Source organism: Eriocheir sinensis, chromosome 48 (assembly GCF_024679095.1).
Source record: "Eriocheir sinensis breed Jianghai 21 chromosome 48, ASM2467909v1, whole genome shotgun sequence".
Lineage (NCBI taxonomy): Eukaryota > Metazoa > Arthropoda > Malacostraca > Decapoda > Varunidae > Eriocheir > Eriocheir sinensis.
In genome coordinates, this window is record NC_066556.1 from 10,334,585 (window position 1) to 10,351,586 (window position 17,002).

Below are 17,002 nucleotides of genomic sequence, written 5' to 3' on the forward strand. Positions count from 1 at the left end.
TAGCTGCATTTATGTTTTAAACATTTCTTTTGACATTCAAAATACGGAAGTGGCTTCTCTGCAAACCACGTCGTCAGTTATAGAAAAGCACACAGTCTTCACCGCCACGACCGCCACATTCCGAAGAGCGTTCCGCGACGCCTCTCTCCAAGCCTTTTGGAGATGTACATCAGGCCGAGCCTCAAGTCTTCCTGTACAGATTAGAAAAAGCAGGTGAAGCCCCACTTTGCCCCGCCGCTCAAAGCAGGTGAAGTGCGTCCTTTCACATGTCGCTGAAGTGTCATCATACTCCTGAAAAGCGTGGTTGCTTCAAAGACAAAGCCGATTCCCCTTCGCTGGAGAAACATTGCGTTTACGTTTACAAAAACACCGTGAGGCGGCGAGCATTGAAGCCTTAAAATGTTACCTGTACCTGCGGATTATCAGATTGATGTCCACCTGTGTGTAGACGGACTCCTTGCGTAATTAGACTGGCAAATGGGCAGCGGAGAGGGAGAAGCAGGAAGAGCAGAAGGAAAAGAGAAGACTGAAGAAAGGAAAACGGCGACAGGAACACCAGAAGGAGAGAAGCAGGAAGTGGAGGAGGAAAACAGTAGACGGAATAAAGGTAGGCGGCGCCAAAGACAGTGGAGGGAGAGAAGCCGGAAAAGGAGGAGGGAAAGAGTAGACTGAAGAAAACTAAAGCGGCGACAAGGGCAGCGGCAGCGACGGCGGCGAAGGTGAAGTAACAAGGGTCGACGGCGGCTTTGCTCCCCCGCCGTACCGCCGCCCTGAGCCTCGCCGCGGAGATCTTCCCGGCTCAGGAGGGACGGCGTGGCGGAGTGTGCGTGGCGAGGACAGGCGGCAGCGGCGGCGGCGGCGATGGCAGCAGCAGCGGCGGATGGCGGCGGCGGCGGCGGCGGCGGCGGATGGCGGCGGCGGCGGATGGCGGCGGCGGCGGCTGCTCTGCATCAACCCCGCGCACGGCAGCCTCGCGTCCTTTGTGCCGCGGCTCATGGCTCGCCTGGACACGGAAGGTTCAGGAAGGAGAGCAAGAGAGAGAGAGAGAGAGAGAGAGAGAGAGAGAGAGAGAGAGAGTCCTAGGGCTCGCGTCACCTGCGCAACACACTTCCTCGTGGCCTGAAGGATCGAATTGTTACCTGATGGTGCAGCAGCAGGTGTCCGCTCCCCCACTATACACGTACACGCAAACACACACACACACACACACACACACACACACACACAAAACCATGAACGCATGGAGGCACTCACGCACATACGCACGCTTGCACGCGCACATGTATGTCTGTCTGATAAAAAACAGCCGCTAACTCCCCCTGACCAGCGCGGAGGCTAATCCGACGTCAGTGTACATGACTAAATATTCTACGCCAGGCTCACGCGTCGTGCCACGGAAATAGTTTGCACACACACACACACACACACACACACACACACACACAAACAATCTCCCACGGCTGCCTTTCTATGGCGTGCCGTCGGCCGTTCCCGGAGCGCCTCGTCGCCTCATTGAGCCGGGCCGCGGCGTCGGGCACGCGGGGCCCCGGGGATCACCTGCTCGTCCCGCCGCTCACGTCACGCATTGAGGCCGCTGCTCCCCACACGCACCAGACGCCGTGACGTCATTGCCTTGTTCTCGAAAATTAAAACTCAGTCGGAGGAGTCGGGGAGGGGAAAGGTTGGCAAGTTGATTATGTTTCCGAGTTGGGAATCGAGGGAGGCGATGACGGGGGGCGGGGGCGCCGAGGAGTAGCGGGGGTGGTGTGAGTATGGGAGATTCGCGTGTCGTGGCGGGAACCTGCGGGAGGCGGTGAGCACCTCGCGCCCACACCGTCTACACCCCAACAAGAGATGGAATTCATGTTTTACATCGCGGTAGATTTATGGTCGCGAGGAGGCGAGTCGGCGAGGGGCGAGGGGCGGACCCTGGGGCGTCGGTGTGACGCGGGGCGCCGAGTGTGTGTGTACCCGACGCTCACCCGCCGGGTGGAGGAGGACGAGGAAGAGGAGGAGTAAGAGGAGGAGCATAAGGTGGTGGATCAGAGAGGTAGCCACCCACGGCGCCGCGGCAGCAACAGCAGCAGCAGCAGCAGCAGCAGCAGCAACAGCGACTGCGGCGGCGGCGGCGGCGGCGGCGACGGTGGCGGTGGTGGAGGCAGCAGACTGTTGTGTTCAGTGTTGACTTGGCTGTGTGAGGGTGAGCACGCGTCGCTCCAACCTCCACCGTCGCGATAGTTCCACTCTGAGCCAACCGCGTTTAGTCGCTCGAGCAGCAGCGCCGGCCGGCCCAGCCCCCGTCACCCCCGGCCCGCCCGAGTGTCGCTGTGACTCCCCTTGAGGTCACATGTGCCCTTGTTTAGCCGTCAGCCCGTCGGTGATCCCGCAGCAGCCGTGACCTGTAAGTTGCCCCGAGATGCCCCGTGCTTGGTGTGGCATGCCCCGCTAGCCTAGACGGCCCCACACTGGCTGGCCCTCAGTGCATCTCGCTTTGTTTTAGCCCCGGGGACGAAGGCGGCGGTGGCCGTGGCGGGTCTTTGTCCCTTTCTTGTGTTGGTGACTTGGACACTTCACTCAGCCTCTCGCTCTCTTCCCTCCGTCCCTCCTCGCGGCCCTCCTCCTCCTCCTCCTCCAGCTCCTCCTCTTCCCGCCTTGCGCCCACCACCACTTTAAGGAGAGTTCCCTTTGAGGACCCGCGTGTGAGAATAACGTGAGTCGTAAAGCATCATCGATTCTCCATTATTTCTCTTTCTCTGCCTCTGTCTCTCCTCGCCCGCCCGTGAGCAGGAGAGAGAGGAGAGCAGCAGCATCCTTTCAGGGGCAAGGAATTAATACCAAGCGGGAGGTGTGGGAAGATGAGGCACACAGGCGGAGGGATCAGAGGCAGGCGGGAGGCGAGGGGCCGAGGAAGCGTAGGAGGCAGGGAGGGAGGAAGGGAGCGAGGGAGGGATGGAGAAGCAAATTGAACCTGGGGAATAGAAGCGATGGACGAGGTGCGTGCGAGGAGGCAGAGCAGGCAGGTAGGGCGCGTGTGAGGCCGGAAAAACGGAGGTGTAAAAGTTGGAGTAAGGTATTCAAGGGTTTGCAAAATAAACTCGGCTTCCTCATTCATGCCTCCGCTCACCACTCGCTCACATGGGATCAAACACTAAACGCTTCCTTCCTCGTCTTTCTTTCTACTCTTAATCCTTCCTTCCTTCCTTCCTTCAAGTTCTCTTCCTCCTTCCTCTATTCTCACAATCTTATTTTTTTCCTCCTTCCAACCCTTCCTTCCTTCCTTCTTTCATGCCCTCATACAGCCTTCCTTTTCTATCGTTTTCCTCTTAATCTTTCCTTCCTTCTTTATTTCCTTCTTCCCTTCCTTCCTTCCTCTTCTCCTCCTCCCTACCGAAGCATCACAGCATCTTTTACAAATGACGGTTTCGCTGAGAGAATGAAGAAAATTGGAGGGAAGAACCGCCACGATTACCTTACATCACCTTTCTCTCTCTCTCTCTCTCTCTCTCTCTCTCTCTCTCTCTCTCTCTCTCTCTCTCTCTCTCTCTCTCTCTCTCTCTCTCTCTCACCTGTCCATCTCAGCGTCACCGACAATAGGAGGAGGAAGAGGAGGAGGAAGGGAAGTGGAGAGGTGAAGAACCTGAGAATGAGGGGAAAAGAGAATGAAGGAAACGTAGAATGGGATGGAGAAGGAAAGAATGAAGGAGAGAGAGATGAAAGTGGAGGTTGAGAAGAGGAAAGAAAGTGTGACAGAGAAAGAGAGGAGAGGAAAAGAAAAGGAAAGTAAAAGTGAAGAGGAGGAGGAAGCGAAAATAAGGGGAAAATGGTATGAAGAAAACGTAGAGTGGGACGAAGAGAAAGAGAAGAAAAGGAAAAGGAGATGAGAAGAGGAAATAAGGAGAGAAAGGAAGCAAGTGAGAAAAAGAGAGGGAGAGAAAGAGATGGAAAGGAGGAGTGACTGGAGGAAAGGAGGTTATGTAGAGGAGGAGGAAGAGGAAGAAGAGTAGGAAAAAGATGAGAAGAGGAAAGAAAGGAGGGAAATAAAACAGGTGAAACAGATAGAGGGAGAGGAAAAGGAAAGGAGAGGAAGAGTGATTGGAGAAAAGGTAGAGTAGAAAAGGAAGAGGAAGAGAAGGAGGAGGAAGAGGAAGAGGAGGAGGAGGAGGAAGGATTAAAACAACGTGCAAGATAGACCCAATAAGTTATTCCAACAGATCAGGAAGTTTTCTCTTAGCAATGGAACACACACACACACACACGCACACGCACACGCACACGCACACACATACACACACGCACATACACACACACACATACACACACACACATACACAACATTCTTCGATCCTTTTTATAGAGCATTTCACAACTCGGCCAGACAAACATCACGCGAAGAAGGAAGGAAGGAAGGAAGGAAGAGGGAGAGGGACGAAAGAGGGCGAAGGAGAGGAGAAGAGAGGAGAGTGAGGGGCGCGAAGACCAAAACGGAGTAAAGAGGGGAAAAAATGTGTTGTGAGAGTGTGACGATTGAGGCTTTCAGAGAGAGAGAGAGAGAGAGAGAGAGGGAGAGGGAGAGAGGGAGAGAGAGAGGGAGAGGAAGCGAGAGGTGGGAGAAGTAAATAGACAGGCGTTGACACCGAGATAAACAGACAGACGGACGAAGACAAACAGAGAGACAGCGTATATATTTTATGCATGCCACGAGAGCAGAAGAGCATTAGAAACAAGACAAAGCAAGAGGCGGGGAAGCGCGCGCGTCTAAAAGGTACGACTTGTTTTGAGACAAATTTCATCAAGGTGAGGAGGAATGTGTGTGCCGCGACCTGCAGGACGAGGAGGGGAGGAGGAGGAGGAGGAGGAGTTGGAGGAGATCGAGGAGGGACAAAAAGCATAATAAGAATGTGAAGAGATACCTGTGGAATAAGGAAGCGAAAGACGAGATGGAGAGAGAGAGAGAGAGAGAGAGAGAGAGAGAGAGAGAGAGAGAGAGAGAGAGAGAGAGAGAGAGAGAGAGAGAGAGAGAGAGAGAGCGCAGGTATATGCATGCAGTTTAATCTCCAGGTGCTATTCTTTTCCTCATTTCCTTTGAAGTTTGTCTGTTTCTCAACTCGCTTTTCGTAAACATGTATGCCCCGCTCCCTGCGTGTGATAGCTACCAAGAATATATGTATGTATATATATATATATATATATATATATATATATATATATATATATATATATATATATATATATATATATATATATATATATATATATATATATATATATATATATATATATATATATATATATATATATATATATATATATATATATATATATATATATATATATATATATATATATATATATATATATATATATATATATATATATATATATATATATATATATATATATATATATATATATATATATATATATATATATATATATATATATATATATATATATATATATATATATTATATAAAAAAATTCTGTCTGCTGCACTGTATTTTCTTAAGGCTGCATCATCATCATCATCATCATTCTGCACCGCACTTTTGACATGCCAACACTTCACACTGCATGGTTTGTATTCCGGAGTTCGTATTATAATGTGCATATTGACAAACATTTTTGGGTGGATAATCCTTTTTTCCCATTACGGCCGCGGACGCTCAGGCGGCGGCTGCGTGTGTTGCTATCAGTGTTTGTGTTCAGGTGGAGCCGCCGCGCTGCGTGCAGGCTGGCGTGTGTGCTGGCGCGGAAGTCGTGTGTGCTGGCGTGTAAGTCATGTTTTGTTAATGTTGTTCCGTGTGTCTAGTTTGCCGTCACTCTTATCAGGGAACAATGCCCGTCCATGTAGCACTGTGTTGGCCATAAGACGATTTCAGCGTACCTTAATGTGTGGTGACAGTTATTTTTATTGTGTTAATATATTAGCGGCGGCGGTGGTGGGCGTAGTGGGAGGCGGTGGTGGTGGCTGCGACGGTGGTGGTGGTGGTGGCGGTGAATGTTGGCGGCGGAGGTTACATGTGCTTCCCTGACTGACCCCCGCTTCCTCCTCCTCCTCTTCCTCCTCCTCCTCCTCCTCCTCCGCCAACGCCTCTCCTTCACGCGTCCTCTTTAGGGAGCGCTAAATCTTTCACCACTTTATGTTTACTCTTTTTCTCGACTTTTTTTAAACCCTTTAATCGCGCACATTCACCACAATTTCACCCTTTCCCGTCACCTTTTTCCCCTTCCCTTCCCCTCTGTCTCCGTCTCTTTGTCCCCTTCCGCACGCTTCCATTTCTCCGCCCCTTCTATAACCCCTTCCTTCCTTTCTTCCCCTTTATTTTCGCCTTTTTACCCCCTTCCGCGTGATCCCCTTTCCCCGCCCGTTATATCACCCCTTCCCCTTTCTTCCCCCTTTATCTTCCCTTTACGACTCCCTCCCGCGGGCTTCCATCTCCTCGCCCCTTCCATCACCCCCTTCCCCTTTCTTCCCCTCGCCTCTCTAACCCCTCCCCTCACCTCTCTTTTTGTCCCCTTCTTCTCCCTCTTTATCTTCGTCTCTTTACCCCCTTCCGCGCGCTCCTATTTTCCCGCCCCTTCCATCACCTCTATTCCGAGAGATGCGCTAATTATTTTTTACAGCGCGCCGTATTTTCCGCGGGTAAATATAGCAATAGTTTCCCCACTTACCGTAATTATACATAAGTGTGATCAACGGCTTCGCACCTTCGCTCTTTATATATATTTTTTTTTCCCTCTTCACCCGCCGCCGAGACTTTTCTTTAACCGCACCTCATCACCGCCACCATCACCATCACCACCACTATCACCATCACCCGCCCACCCCCGCCCGTGCCGTTCCCGTTCAGCTCTCGGGTAAAACAGGCGCCCCATGGATCACAGGTATTTCCGGCGATAATCCAATAACAAAACTCTTAATCCTCACCTGTCCGCCGAGCTAATCACGCCGCAGGTATTCCCGTCACACTTGTCGCGCATAAAGAGCTCCGACGGGCCTATTTGTCTGTCTGTTTCGCTATTATGTAAGTTTTTTTTTACCGTTTTATTCCTTTCCTCTTTCGTTCGTGGTCATGATGGTAATAGTGGTGTGTTTATTTTTCCTCTCTCTTTCTCTCTCTCCGTCTATCAAACTAACGCCGGTCTTCCTCTTTTTATAGGTTTCGTTTTTTGTTGTTGTTTTTATGAAGGAAAGTGAACAGATATTTTTACGTCTCCCGGATTGGAGCTTCTATAATTGGCGCTGTCTGTGTGTGGGGGGTAGGGGGGCTGAGAGAGAGAGAGAGAGAGAGAGAGAGAGAGAGAGAGAGAGAGAGAGAGAGAGAGAGAGAGAGAGTCCGCGGTAACATACGCCACTTTCCGTCAGAGCAACACAATAACACAATAACATAAGCTAAAGGCACCGCAACACACGCACTAGAAACACTCCTCCTCCTCTCCCTCCTCTTCCTCTCCCTCTTCCTCCTCCTCCTCTTCCTCCTCCTCCTCCTCTGTGTCCTCTGTCTTGCCTGTGAAGCGGAAGAGCGTTCTAATGATACAACAATAAATACTACTACTACTACTACTACTACTACTATTATTACTACTACTACTACTAATACTACTACTACTATTACTACTGCTACTACTACTGCTTTACGTTCACGCCCTCGTCAACGCAATCTCTCACGCTCAATTTCGCGGCATCACAATAGCGCCTAAGAACATTATCGACTCGGATCACAATCGCCTCTGACCGTGATCGTAAAAGGTCTATAATTTATGTTCTCCCTGTGCCTCTCTTTCTCTCCTCTCCTTGATATCTTTCTCCTCTCCCCCTTCCCCTCCTCACTTTTCTCTGTTTCACCTTCCTATCTTTCTCTCCCCTCCTCACTCCTATCTGTTTCTTCGTTCTTTCGTACTTCTATCTCTCCTTTTACTCCTCTCTTTCACACATCAAGCCTTCATTCTTTCTCTCTCACTCTGATTTATTTATTTTCCCTTCCTCTCCTCATCTCCTCCTTCATACCTCATCCCTACCTCTTCCTCCACCCGTACGTCGATCCTTCATCCCTTTCTTACTCCTCCTAAAGTACAGTCTTCCTCCCAGCTTCCTTCTTCCTCCTCTGTTCTATCTGACTCCTCCTCCTCCTCCTCTTCCTCCTCCTTTTCGTACCCTCGAGTTCTGTCTTTCCATATTCTCTTCCATTGTAATCTCCTCCTCCTCCTCCTACTCCTCCTCCTCCTCTTCTTCTTCCCTGTCTTCCTCCCTGTTACCTCTTAAGCTTCTTCCCCGCAGACCGTTGCTATGGGAGACCGCGTGTCCATTTCACTGCGCCGTTGAAGTAAAGTTTATATTTTTCTTTCGTGTCATATTAACACTGTAACTATTGCGTTGTGTGTGTGGGTGTGTGTGGGTGGGTGGGTGTGTGGGTGTGGGTGTTGAGGAAAGGTGTTTTTATTATTTTTTTATTTTTCGTTCCGTGTCAGATTAACATTGTACTCATCGCTTTGTGTGTGCTCTGCGTTATAACCGAATCTCGTTGTTAAGTGTTTGTGTTCGTTGCAGTTGAAAGAAATGCAATGATTCTTTTATTATTTATTTGGTATGGTTTTTTTTTAAGGGATGCAGCGTAATATTTTGTACGAAGCCAGACAATCGTGGGCACTCGATCTTCTAAAAAAAAAAATACGGCAATATATCATGATTTTGTTCTTCCGCTAACCTCACCACCACCACCACCACCGGCACCATCATCACTACCGCATTGCACCACCGTCACCTCCTCTGTCGGCTTTTCCGTCATCTATTTCCTCACCTTTTCCGTTACCGCCTTCGTCATCCACTCCGTTAGCTTCTCCGTCAGTCAATCCCTCACCCTCTCCTTCCCCACCTCCGGCATCCCCTTTTTTGCTACCTTCTAAGTCATTTTCTTCGGCATTTTTTCCCGTTGCTTCCTCCGTTAAATCCGCCGTCAGCCACTCCATCACCTCCATCTCTCCTTATCTCCTCACTCCGCTTCTTTGTCAGCCACTCCGCCACTCGGTCACTGCTTATCCCCTCCTTTCGTTTCTCCGTCAGCCACTCCGTCAATCCCCTTTTAGCTTCTCCATCAGCCACTCCGTCAATCCCCTTTTAGCTTCTCCGTCAGCCACTCCGTCATTTACTCATCTCCTCCTTTAGCTTATCCGTCAGCCACTCCGTCACTCCTTATCTCCTTTAGCTTCTCCGTCAACCCTTGCGTGGAGGCGTCAGCATGGCCAACACTACCCCGCCACCTCCAGCGCCCACCAGCTGCCGCGGGAGAAAACTTTCCAAGCCAAGCGGGCGTTCTAAGGCAATTTTCAGCCCCTGTGGTTAGCATGTGAGGGCGGGCGGGGCGGGAGAAGGGCGGAGGAAGGGCGGCTGGGGAGGGATGGCGGCGGGAGGGAATTCTGTTAGTCTCCAAGTGGCTGGTCGTGAGGTTTAGCGGCAGCGTCTGCCCTCCAGGAAACAAGAGGCTCACGCTGGGCTTACGGATGGTCCTTCTCGCCCTCTCCCTCACGGAAATCGGCCGCGAGGTGGATTTATCGGTTGTATCCGCTTAAACGTGGCATAAATTGGACTCTGGCGGGTGCGGCGGCGGCGGTGGGGATGATGATGATGGTGGTTTTGCTAGTGGTGATAATGACAGTGATGTAGGTAGTGGCTTACTGACTAAATTGAAAGGGAAAGAGACAGAGAATATGAGTTAGAGTTAGTGAGTCAGTGTGTTTAAACTTGATTACAGAAATAGTGGTGCGGTAACTCGCTGCTGAATCGAAAGAGAAAGGGAAATGAGTCATAATGAGAGTGAGTCAGTGGGTCGTATTATAAGACATATCTGACAAGGCTTTCGTAGGAATTGTGGGCATTTCCAGTAGTAGTTTTATGATCCTGGTGGTAGTTTGACCCTTCCTCTGAACCGTGAACCTGACGAAATACTCATTAGAATCTGATTGACCCCTTCTTTGACCCTTAGAAATAGCTGATGTGAGAAGCGAAAGTCTTATAATACAGGTCAGTGCGTTTAAACTCCTGATTAGGGGAACCACTGACCACCAAGGAACGGTTTAAGTCTCGGGTTTGCTCCGCGCGACCTCTCCGCTCTGCTACCCCGCGCCTTCTGTTCCCTTCTTCGTGGGAGCTTCGTGGTGCAGTGGTTAGCACACCCTGGTTCGATTCCCGGGCGGAGTGGAAAAATTTGGGCGGCTTTTCCGACACCCTACGCCCCTGTCCACCCAGCAGTGAATGGGTACCAGGTATTAATCGGGGGTTGTGTCCCGTCTCCTGGGGTCTGTTCCCTTCTCCTATAATTCCTTCCCCTTCTGTCTTTTTCCGGCTTATGACCACAGATGTTGCGCCGACTAAACGAAACTTTCCAACTTTCCCTTCTTCGTTATTTCATCGGGTGGCGGAGAACGAAGCCAAGTCTCACGGGGGATGAATATGATGGAGTCAGGATGGTACGAAGATGACTTATTCTGTTGAAGGCGATAGCTGCGAGGGATTTCTGTTTTCATTACTTCTCTTACGTAACCTGTGTCCCAATGTTGTGTGTGTGTGTGTGTGTGTGTGTGTGTGTGTGTGTGTGTGTGTGTGTGTGTGTCTCTCTCTCTCTCTCTCTCTCTCTCTCTCTCTCTCTCTCTCTCTCCCCTCTCTTCATCTTTTTTTCCTTCATTGCATCTCCCGCTTCTTCATTTTCAGGCCGTTAATGCTCCAGTTTTCTTTTTTTCCCTCGTCTCCTCATTTCTCTCGTCGTCGTCGTTGTCATCGTCGTCGTCGTCTCCATTGACTGTTCTCTTTCACTGCCCTGCCGTACTTCACCTGCTGTTACTTCTCCTTTCATTTCTATACGTCCATTTCCCTTCCTCTCAGATCCTTTTACCTCTCAGTTCTCCCTCCTACTCAATCCCCCTCCTGGCCCACTCCACGCGTCCTCTCCCAGTCCTCCTTCCTCCCTCCCAACTCATCCTCTCCTCTCCTCTCCCTCCCTCCCGGCGGTCCGTTGGCTGAGCTAATGCCTCTCGGAGTAAGTGTTATTGTTCTTCCATAACTACCCGAGAGAGACTATTGAGTAAGTGGTGCAATTACTCCCCTTTTTATGGCTCCAGAGTGCTGACGTTACGGCACTCGCCCGCGCCATTAAGTAGTGACTGGAGGAGGAGGAGGAGGAGGGAGAGGAAAGAGAGGGAGAAAAGGAGTGGGAGAGAGAGAGGTGGTGGGAGAGAGAGATTGGGTCCTGATACCATTGCAACCTAACCCTCGCACCCGCCATCTCTTCCTTCCTTCCTTTTTCTCTTTACCTCGAGTCACGTGCCTATATTTCCTCTTCCTGTACCTCCTCCTCCTCCTCCTCCTTCTCCTCCACTCTCTAGGATGAAGGGGGAAGAGAGGAAAGAGGGAGGAGGTTCAGTTAGCAAGAGGAATTAGAATCGGGTCGGAGGTGTTAACGTTGGATCGAGGCTTAGGTGTCGAGGCGGTCGTAGAGGGAAGAGGGGAGTGAAGGTAATGGGTAACATGGGAAACAGGTGTGTGTGTGACGTGTGTTAAGCAGGTGTGTCATGCGCGTTGAAGAGGTGTGTGATGTGCCGATTACAAGCGTGTGGCGTGGTAAATATAAGGTTTGAATATGCAGATCGTTCCGTTGCAAAAATCATCTGAAGGCTATTTTTAGTCTGGGAGTTTTGTTTACCTGTTTTGGGGTGACTCCTCTATAAGTGTGTGATGTGATGATTGCAGGTGTGTGACGTGGAAAATATAGGTGTGTAAAGCAAATGCAAATCGTTCCGTTGGTAAAATCAGGTGTAATTTATTTTCTGTTTGGAATTTTTGTTGATCTATTCTTACTTGTCCGTTTTGGGGTGACTGCTGTAGAAATGTGTGATGTGATGATTGCAGGCTGGTGACATGGAAAATATATGGTGTAAAAATGCAGATTGTTCCGTTGCTAAAATCATCTGGTAGTTATTTTCGGTTTGGGATCTTTACTTACATGTTTCGAGGTGACTCCGGTATACGTGTGTGATATGCATGCTAGAGGCGTGCGACGTGGTAAATACCTGTGCAAATGCTGATCATTCTGTTGCTTAAACCAGGTGTAGTCTTTTGTTTGAGTGATTTTTTTTTTTTTGTATCTATTAAACTCCTAGACACGCACATTCATAAAAAAAAAGAAACATTGGAGCAAGCCGAAAATATTTAATCAGTATTAGTAATATAGGCAGGAGGTAAACCTTGTATATATTAGAGTTAGATGTTTATAATAGCCAAGCGAATCCGTGAGTGTGGCAGAAAAGACGAACTGACTGTATTTCTCTCGCTCAGGTTCTCAAGTTCTCGTAAACGTTTCGAATCTAAAAAGCCGAAAAATTTTGATCAGCACAAGTAATGAAGTATATTTCAGGGTTAGAGGTTCATAATAGCCAAGAAAATCCGTGACTGTATTTCTCTCACCTAAGCTCTCAAGTTCTCGTAAACGTTTCGAATCTAACAAGCCGAAAAATTTTGATCAGCACAGGTAATGAAGTAATGAGGTAATTCCTGTTTATTTCAGGGTTAGAGGTTCATAATAGCCAAGAAAATCCGTGACTGTATTTCTCTCACCTAAGTTCTCGTAAACGTTTAGAAACAAGCCGAAAAACTTATATCAGCACAAGCTATGAAGTAATGAGGTAATTCCTGTATACATTAGGGTCAGGTTCATAATAGCCAAGAAAATGCGTGATTGTATTTCTCTCGCCCAAGTTATCAGGCTCTCGTAAAGATTTAAAAACAAGCCGAAAGTTTTTGATGAGTACGAGTAATGATGTAATTCCTATATACTTTAGGGTCAGAGGTTCATAATAGCCAAGACAATAATCCGTGACTGTATTTCTCTCGCCCAAGTTATCAGGCTCTCGTAAAGATTTAAAAACAAGCCGAAGGGTTTTGATGAGTACGAGTAATGAGGATGAGGTAATTCCTGTATATTTCAAGGTTAGAGGTTCATAACAGCCAAGACAATAATCCGTCACTGTATTTCTCTCACCCAAGTTATCAAGTTCTCGTAAAAGTTAGGAAAAAGACAGAGTTGCCACGGAGACGCTGTGTTTGGAAAGAAGGTCTGTCGAGGATTAGTAAGGCCGATAAATGTTAGGTTTCCGCGGAGTACTGAGTAGAGAAATTATCGCTGTGGAAATACATTCGCCTTAGAGATATAGTGGCGCTGGTTTTATTTGATGGAGGGCAAAGCGTGTGAATAATAGTAGTGAAGATGAAGAGCTGTGGACTTATAACATTTTAGTATAGTGGAAATAGAATGTAGAATTGCGGTGTAAATGCAAAGTTCACGATTTAAAATATTTGAGTGCAACGGAATTAGAATAAACAACGGCGGTGAAGATAGAAATTTGTGTTCTAAATTCAAGTTAGTGTAGTGGATATAGTGAACAACGGCGGTGAAGATGCAAAGGTGTAGGTGTAAAATTATTCATTGTAGTGGACGACGGCTGAGCAGCGGCGGTGGAAATGCAAATCTGTTATGTATTCAAAATATCTTAGTGTAGTAGAAGTAAAGCGAATAATGGCGCTCAGAAGGCAAGAGTATTAATTAGAAAGTCATTATAGTGGAAGTTCATAACATTTCATTGTAGTATAAGTTCAAAACATTTCATTCACACTGTAGAAGTTTAAAACATTTCATTGTAGTAGAAATTCTGGATTTATAACATTTTAGTAGTGGAATTGAAGTGGAAAGCGAATATTGACGCTGCAACCAGATCTGAATTTAAAGCATTTCACTGTACGAACCCAAAACGAAAATTACCGCAAAAAAAAAAAAACGGACATGAACGTATAAGATTTTAGTCAAACAGGAATAAAACAAAGAGAAGAGTGTTAGAAAAAGAAGTTAAGTAAAGCTGTTTCAAAGATATTTCATCGAGACAAGTAAAGTAAAGAACAGCCCTGCAAAGTAAAGTTGGAGTGAACAGTAATAGCGAGAGGCCGGCCGGGTTAGGCGAGGGAGGAACTGTGTACAACCTGCGTGTGTGTGTGTGTGTGTGTGTGTGTGTGTCCAGTTGAGGGGAGATACAGTCAGCGCTCCCTCTCTTTCCCTCCTGCTATCTTCCTCCCTTCCTCGCTTCTCCCTCTTCCTCTGTTCCTCCCTCTCTCTCTCGCCCCTGACTGTGAGGCGAATATTCCCTTGCACAGAACACTTCAGCACTTCAGCTCAGCACCGTGCCTAGCTCAGCGCCGACTCTGGTAATGAATACAGGCGACACACACAAGTTCCCTGATGGATATTTACACAGTCGTCACGCACAGGCACGCACACACACACACACACACACACACACACACACACCTACACACACATACCTACAACACCTGTCTGTCCAGTGCCTCCCAAGTTTCTTATTAACCACCTGAGTCCGACGTGGGAAAAATATTGAAAGGGAAAATTTGTTGGCGGAATATTTTTTGTGTCTGCGTTTCACGGCGTATGGAAAACTGTAACCATCAAAAAGTATCACAATATAGAAGAATAAGAGAGAGAGAATCCTCCTGTGTCCTATGCACGTATTGGTAACATTTCCTACTCTCTCTCTCTCTGCTTCTCTCTGTCTTTCATAGTGATGGTAGCTAGTTCTCTTTTTAACTATACTCTCTCTCTCTCTCTCTCTCTCTCTCTCTCTCTCTCTCTCTCTCTCTCGTAGTGGTAACAGTAGTAGTAGTAGCTTCTTCACGACCCATCTTCTTCCGCCCCATCCCCTTCTTCCTCCCTCCCAACCCCTTCTTTTTCCCTTCCTTTCCTCCGTTCCTCCTTGGCCCCTGAAGCAGCTACGTTACTGGCGGCAGCAGTCAGGAGCAGCAGGAGTTAGCAATCACGGGATAAACAATTGAACGGTCACGGGAGCATTAAACAGTCACAAACAGTCAGGCAACAGTTTAGAGAAAGTTGGCCGGAGCGCAAGCCTCGCCACCTGCCGCCCGCCACTCACCGCTAGCCGACAGAAAGAGCGGGACAGGGCTTGGGCGGGCGGCGAGGGTGGGAGAGAGTAGCGGCGTGGCGGCGGCGTCGGCGGCGGGGGACGAAAAATATAAACGTGGAAGGTTCTAATGCGTTTTAATGCGTTAACTGGCGGCGGCGTCTCGTTATAGTGTTAATGGCAACGCTAACTGGTGCGGCTACGGCGAGACGCGGCCCTTTTTGTACCTGTATGATGCTTAATTGATTCTGTTTCAGGTGGGTCGCAGGCACCAGGTGACGGCGCGTGTGTGTCCATGTAGGCTTGATTTTTTTTTTTTTTTCAGTAACTGTTCAGCGATTGCCACTCCAGTGTTTTTATCGCTATGTCTTGCTCGCTTTTCAGTGGGATGAATTTTAAGTGCATTTGTTTTAGTATCATGCATTTTTGTCATGGAGTTGAACACTATCTAACAAACAGATTTTCAAGCCAATCCATTTTCCGGATGATCCTAGTGACATTTTCTTGTTAACTATTTTTATACTCTAGCTGCCATTTTTCCAGAGCATTTTTTTAGACAATTGGTGTTTTTCCCTTTTTCAGATTAGGTGACGAACTCAAATCTGGAATTCCAGAAGACGGTGCCTCTGGACACGAATCCGCAAATCATTCTGTCGTTCACTAAGGCGAAAGTCGTTAGATCGAGTCAGTCAGTCGCGGGCTGACTCACTCTCGCTGGGTTGATGAGTGGCTGGTAAATGCGAGATGAGTAAAGTGGGCAACCAGACCAATTCTCAGGATCCGCAAGCCGTCAACTCCAGGACCTTCGTGGGCAACCTCAATACCTTCCAGTGCACCAAGACCGATGTAGAGCGTATGTTCCAGCGCTACGGTCGCATAGCAGGTGAGTACCACCGCGGGGAGGCAGCTGTGGGGGCGCGGGCAGCTGTTTGGGGCAGGGGGACTGTGCTGTGTTGTGGGGCTTTGTGGAAGATGTGAGAGCGTGGGACATCTGTGTGGGGCAGCGAGAGAATGTGCTGTGTCGTAGGGCTTTGTCAACAATGTGGAGTACTTTTGCAGTGTGGGGCAGAAATGAGGACGTATGGGAGCAGTGGAGGGGAGTGAACGACTGTGCTCGGCTGTTTTCCTTTGTGGAAGATGTGTAATAACGTAGATCAGCATTGTGGAGTAGTGGAGGACAGGTTCTTGTTGTGTTATTCTGTAGAAGGCATGAGGACGTGGTGGTATCTGTGTGGAGCTGTGAAGTACCGTGCTGTTTTATGGTGTTTTGTATATACTATTAGTATGTGGATCAGTATTGTGGGGAACTAAAGGACAGATCTTTGTTGTGGTGTTCTATGGAAAGTATGAGGACAGGGGGGGGGAGGGAGTGAGTGGGGATGTAAAGGACCGTTCTGTGTTGTGTTTGTTTATGATATTAGGATGTTGATGAGTATTGTGGGATAGTGGAGGACAGGTCTTTGTTGTGGGGCTATGTGGAAGGTGTGAGGATGTGGGGCGGTGTAGCATGCGACGAGGGACAGTGGTGAAGAGTGCAAACCAGGCCTGCTGATGCCGTATAGATGTTGTGGATGCTTAGCGCTTTGTAGTAGGTAGTGTGGCAGGTGTGGTTATGTGTTATGGGTTCGAAGAGTTTAGATATTTAGGATGTACCATTATGTAGGACCGAGGTAAGGTGTCCCAGGTAACTTATTATCGGCTTCTCGGGGTGTTAAGGTGAGTTCCAGGTGTGACTTCGCGTTCCCGAGGGTCAGGTGATAAAGGATCAAGCAAATCCTCCTTCCATGACTTGTGTGGGGTCCCGTTCCTCGCACGACCAGAGCTGAAGCCTCTTGTGCGACTGGAATAGCTTAGGAAACCTTATAACACGTCTAAGAGGGGTTCAAAAGACTATAAATCGGATGAGAGCGGGATCTTGGGGCAAATTACATGATCTAGTCTCCATATTTGTAAGACTCGCTGTGTAATGGAAATTCAGACGAGCTCACACTCCCCCGGTGACCTTAGTGCGCGGGATTCAGACGTCAGGGAA

General features: G+C 48.5%; 1 protein-coding gene across 1 annotated transcript; it reads left to right on the forward strand.

The window, feature by feature from the left end:
• Positions 1 to 156: 156 nt before the first annotated feature.
• Positions 157 to 15,854, forward strand: LOC126981578 (heterogeneous nuclear ribonucleoprotein C-like; the record flags this gene model as incomplete). The annotated part of the gene is given in 2 exon segments (XM_050832987.1): positions 157 to 2,401; positions 15,553 to 15,854. A coding segment is annotated over 1 exon segment (140 nt), but the record flags the coding sequence as incomplete, so codon positions are not given.
• Between the last annotated feature and the right edge of the window lie 1,148 nt (positions 15,855 to 17,002).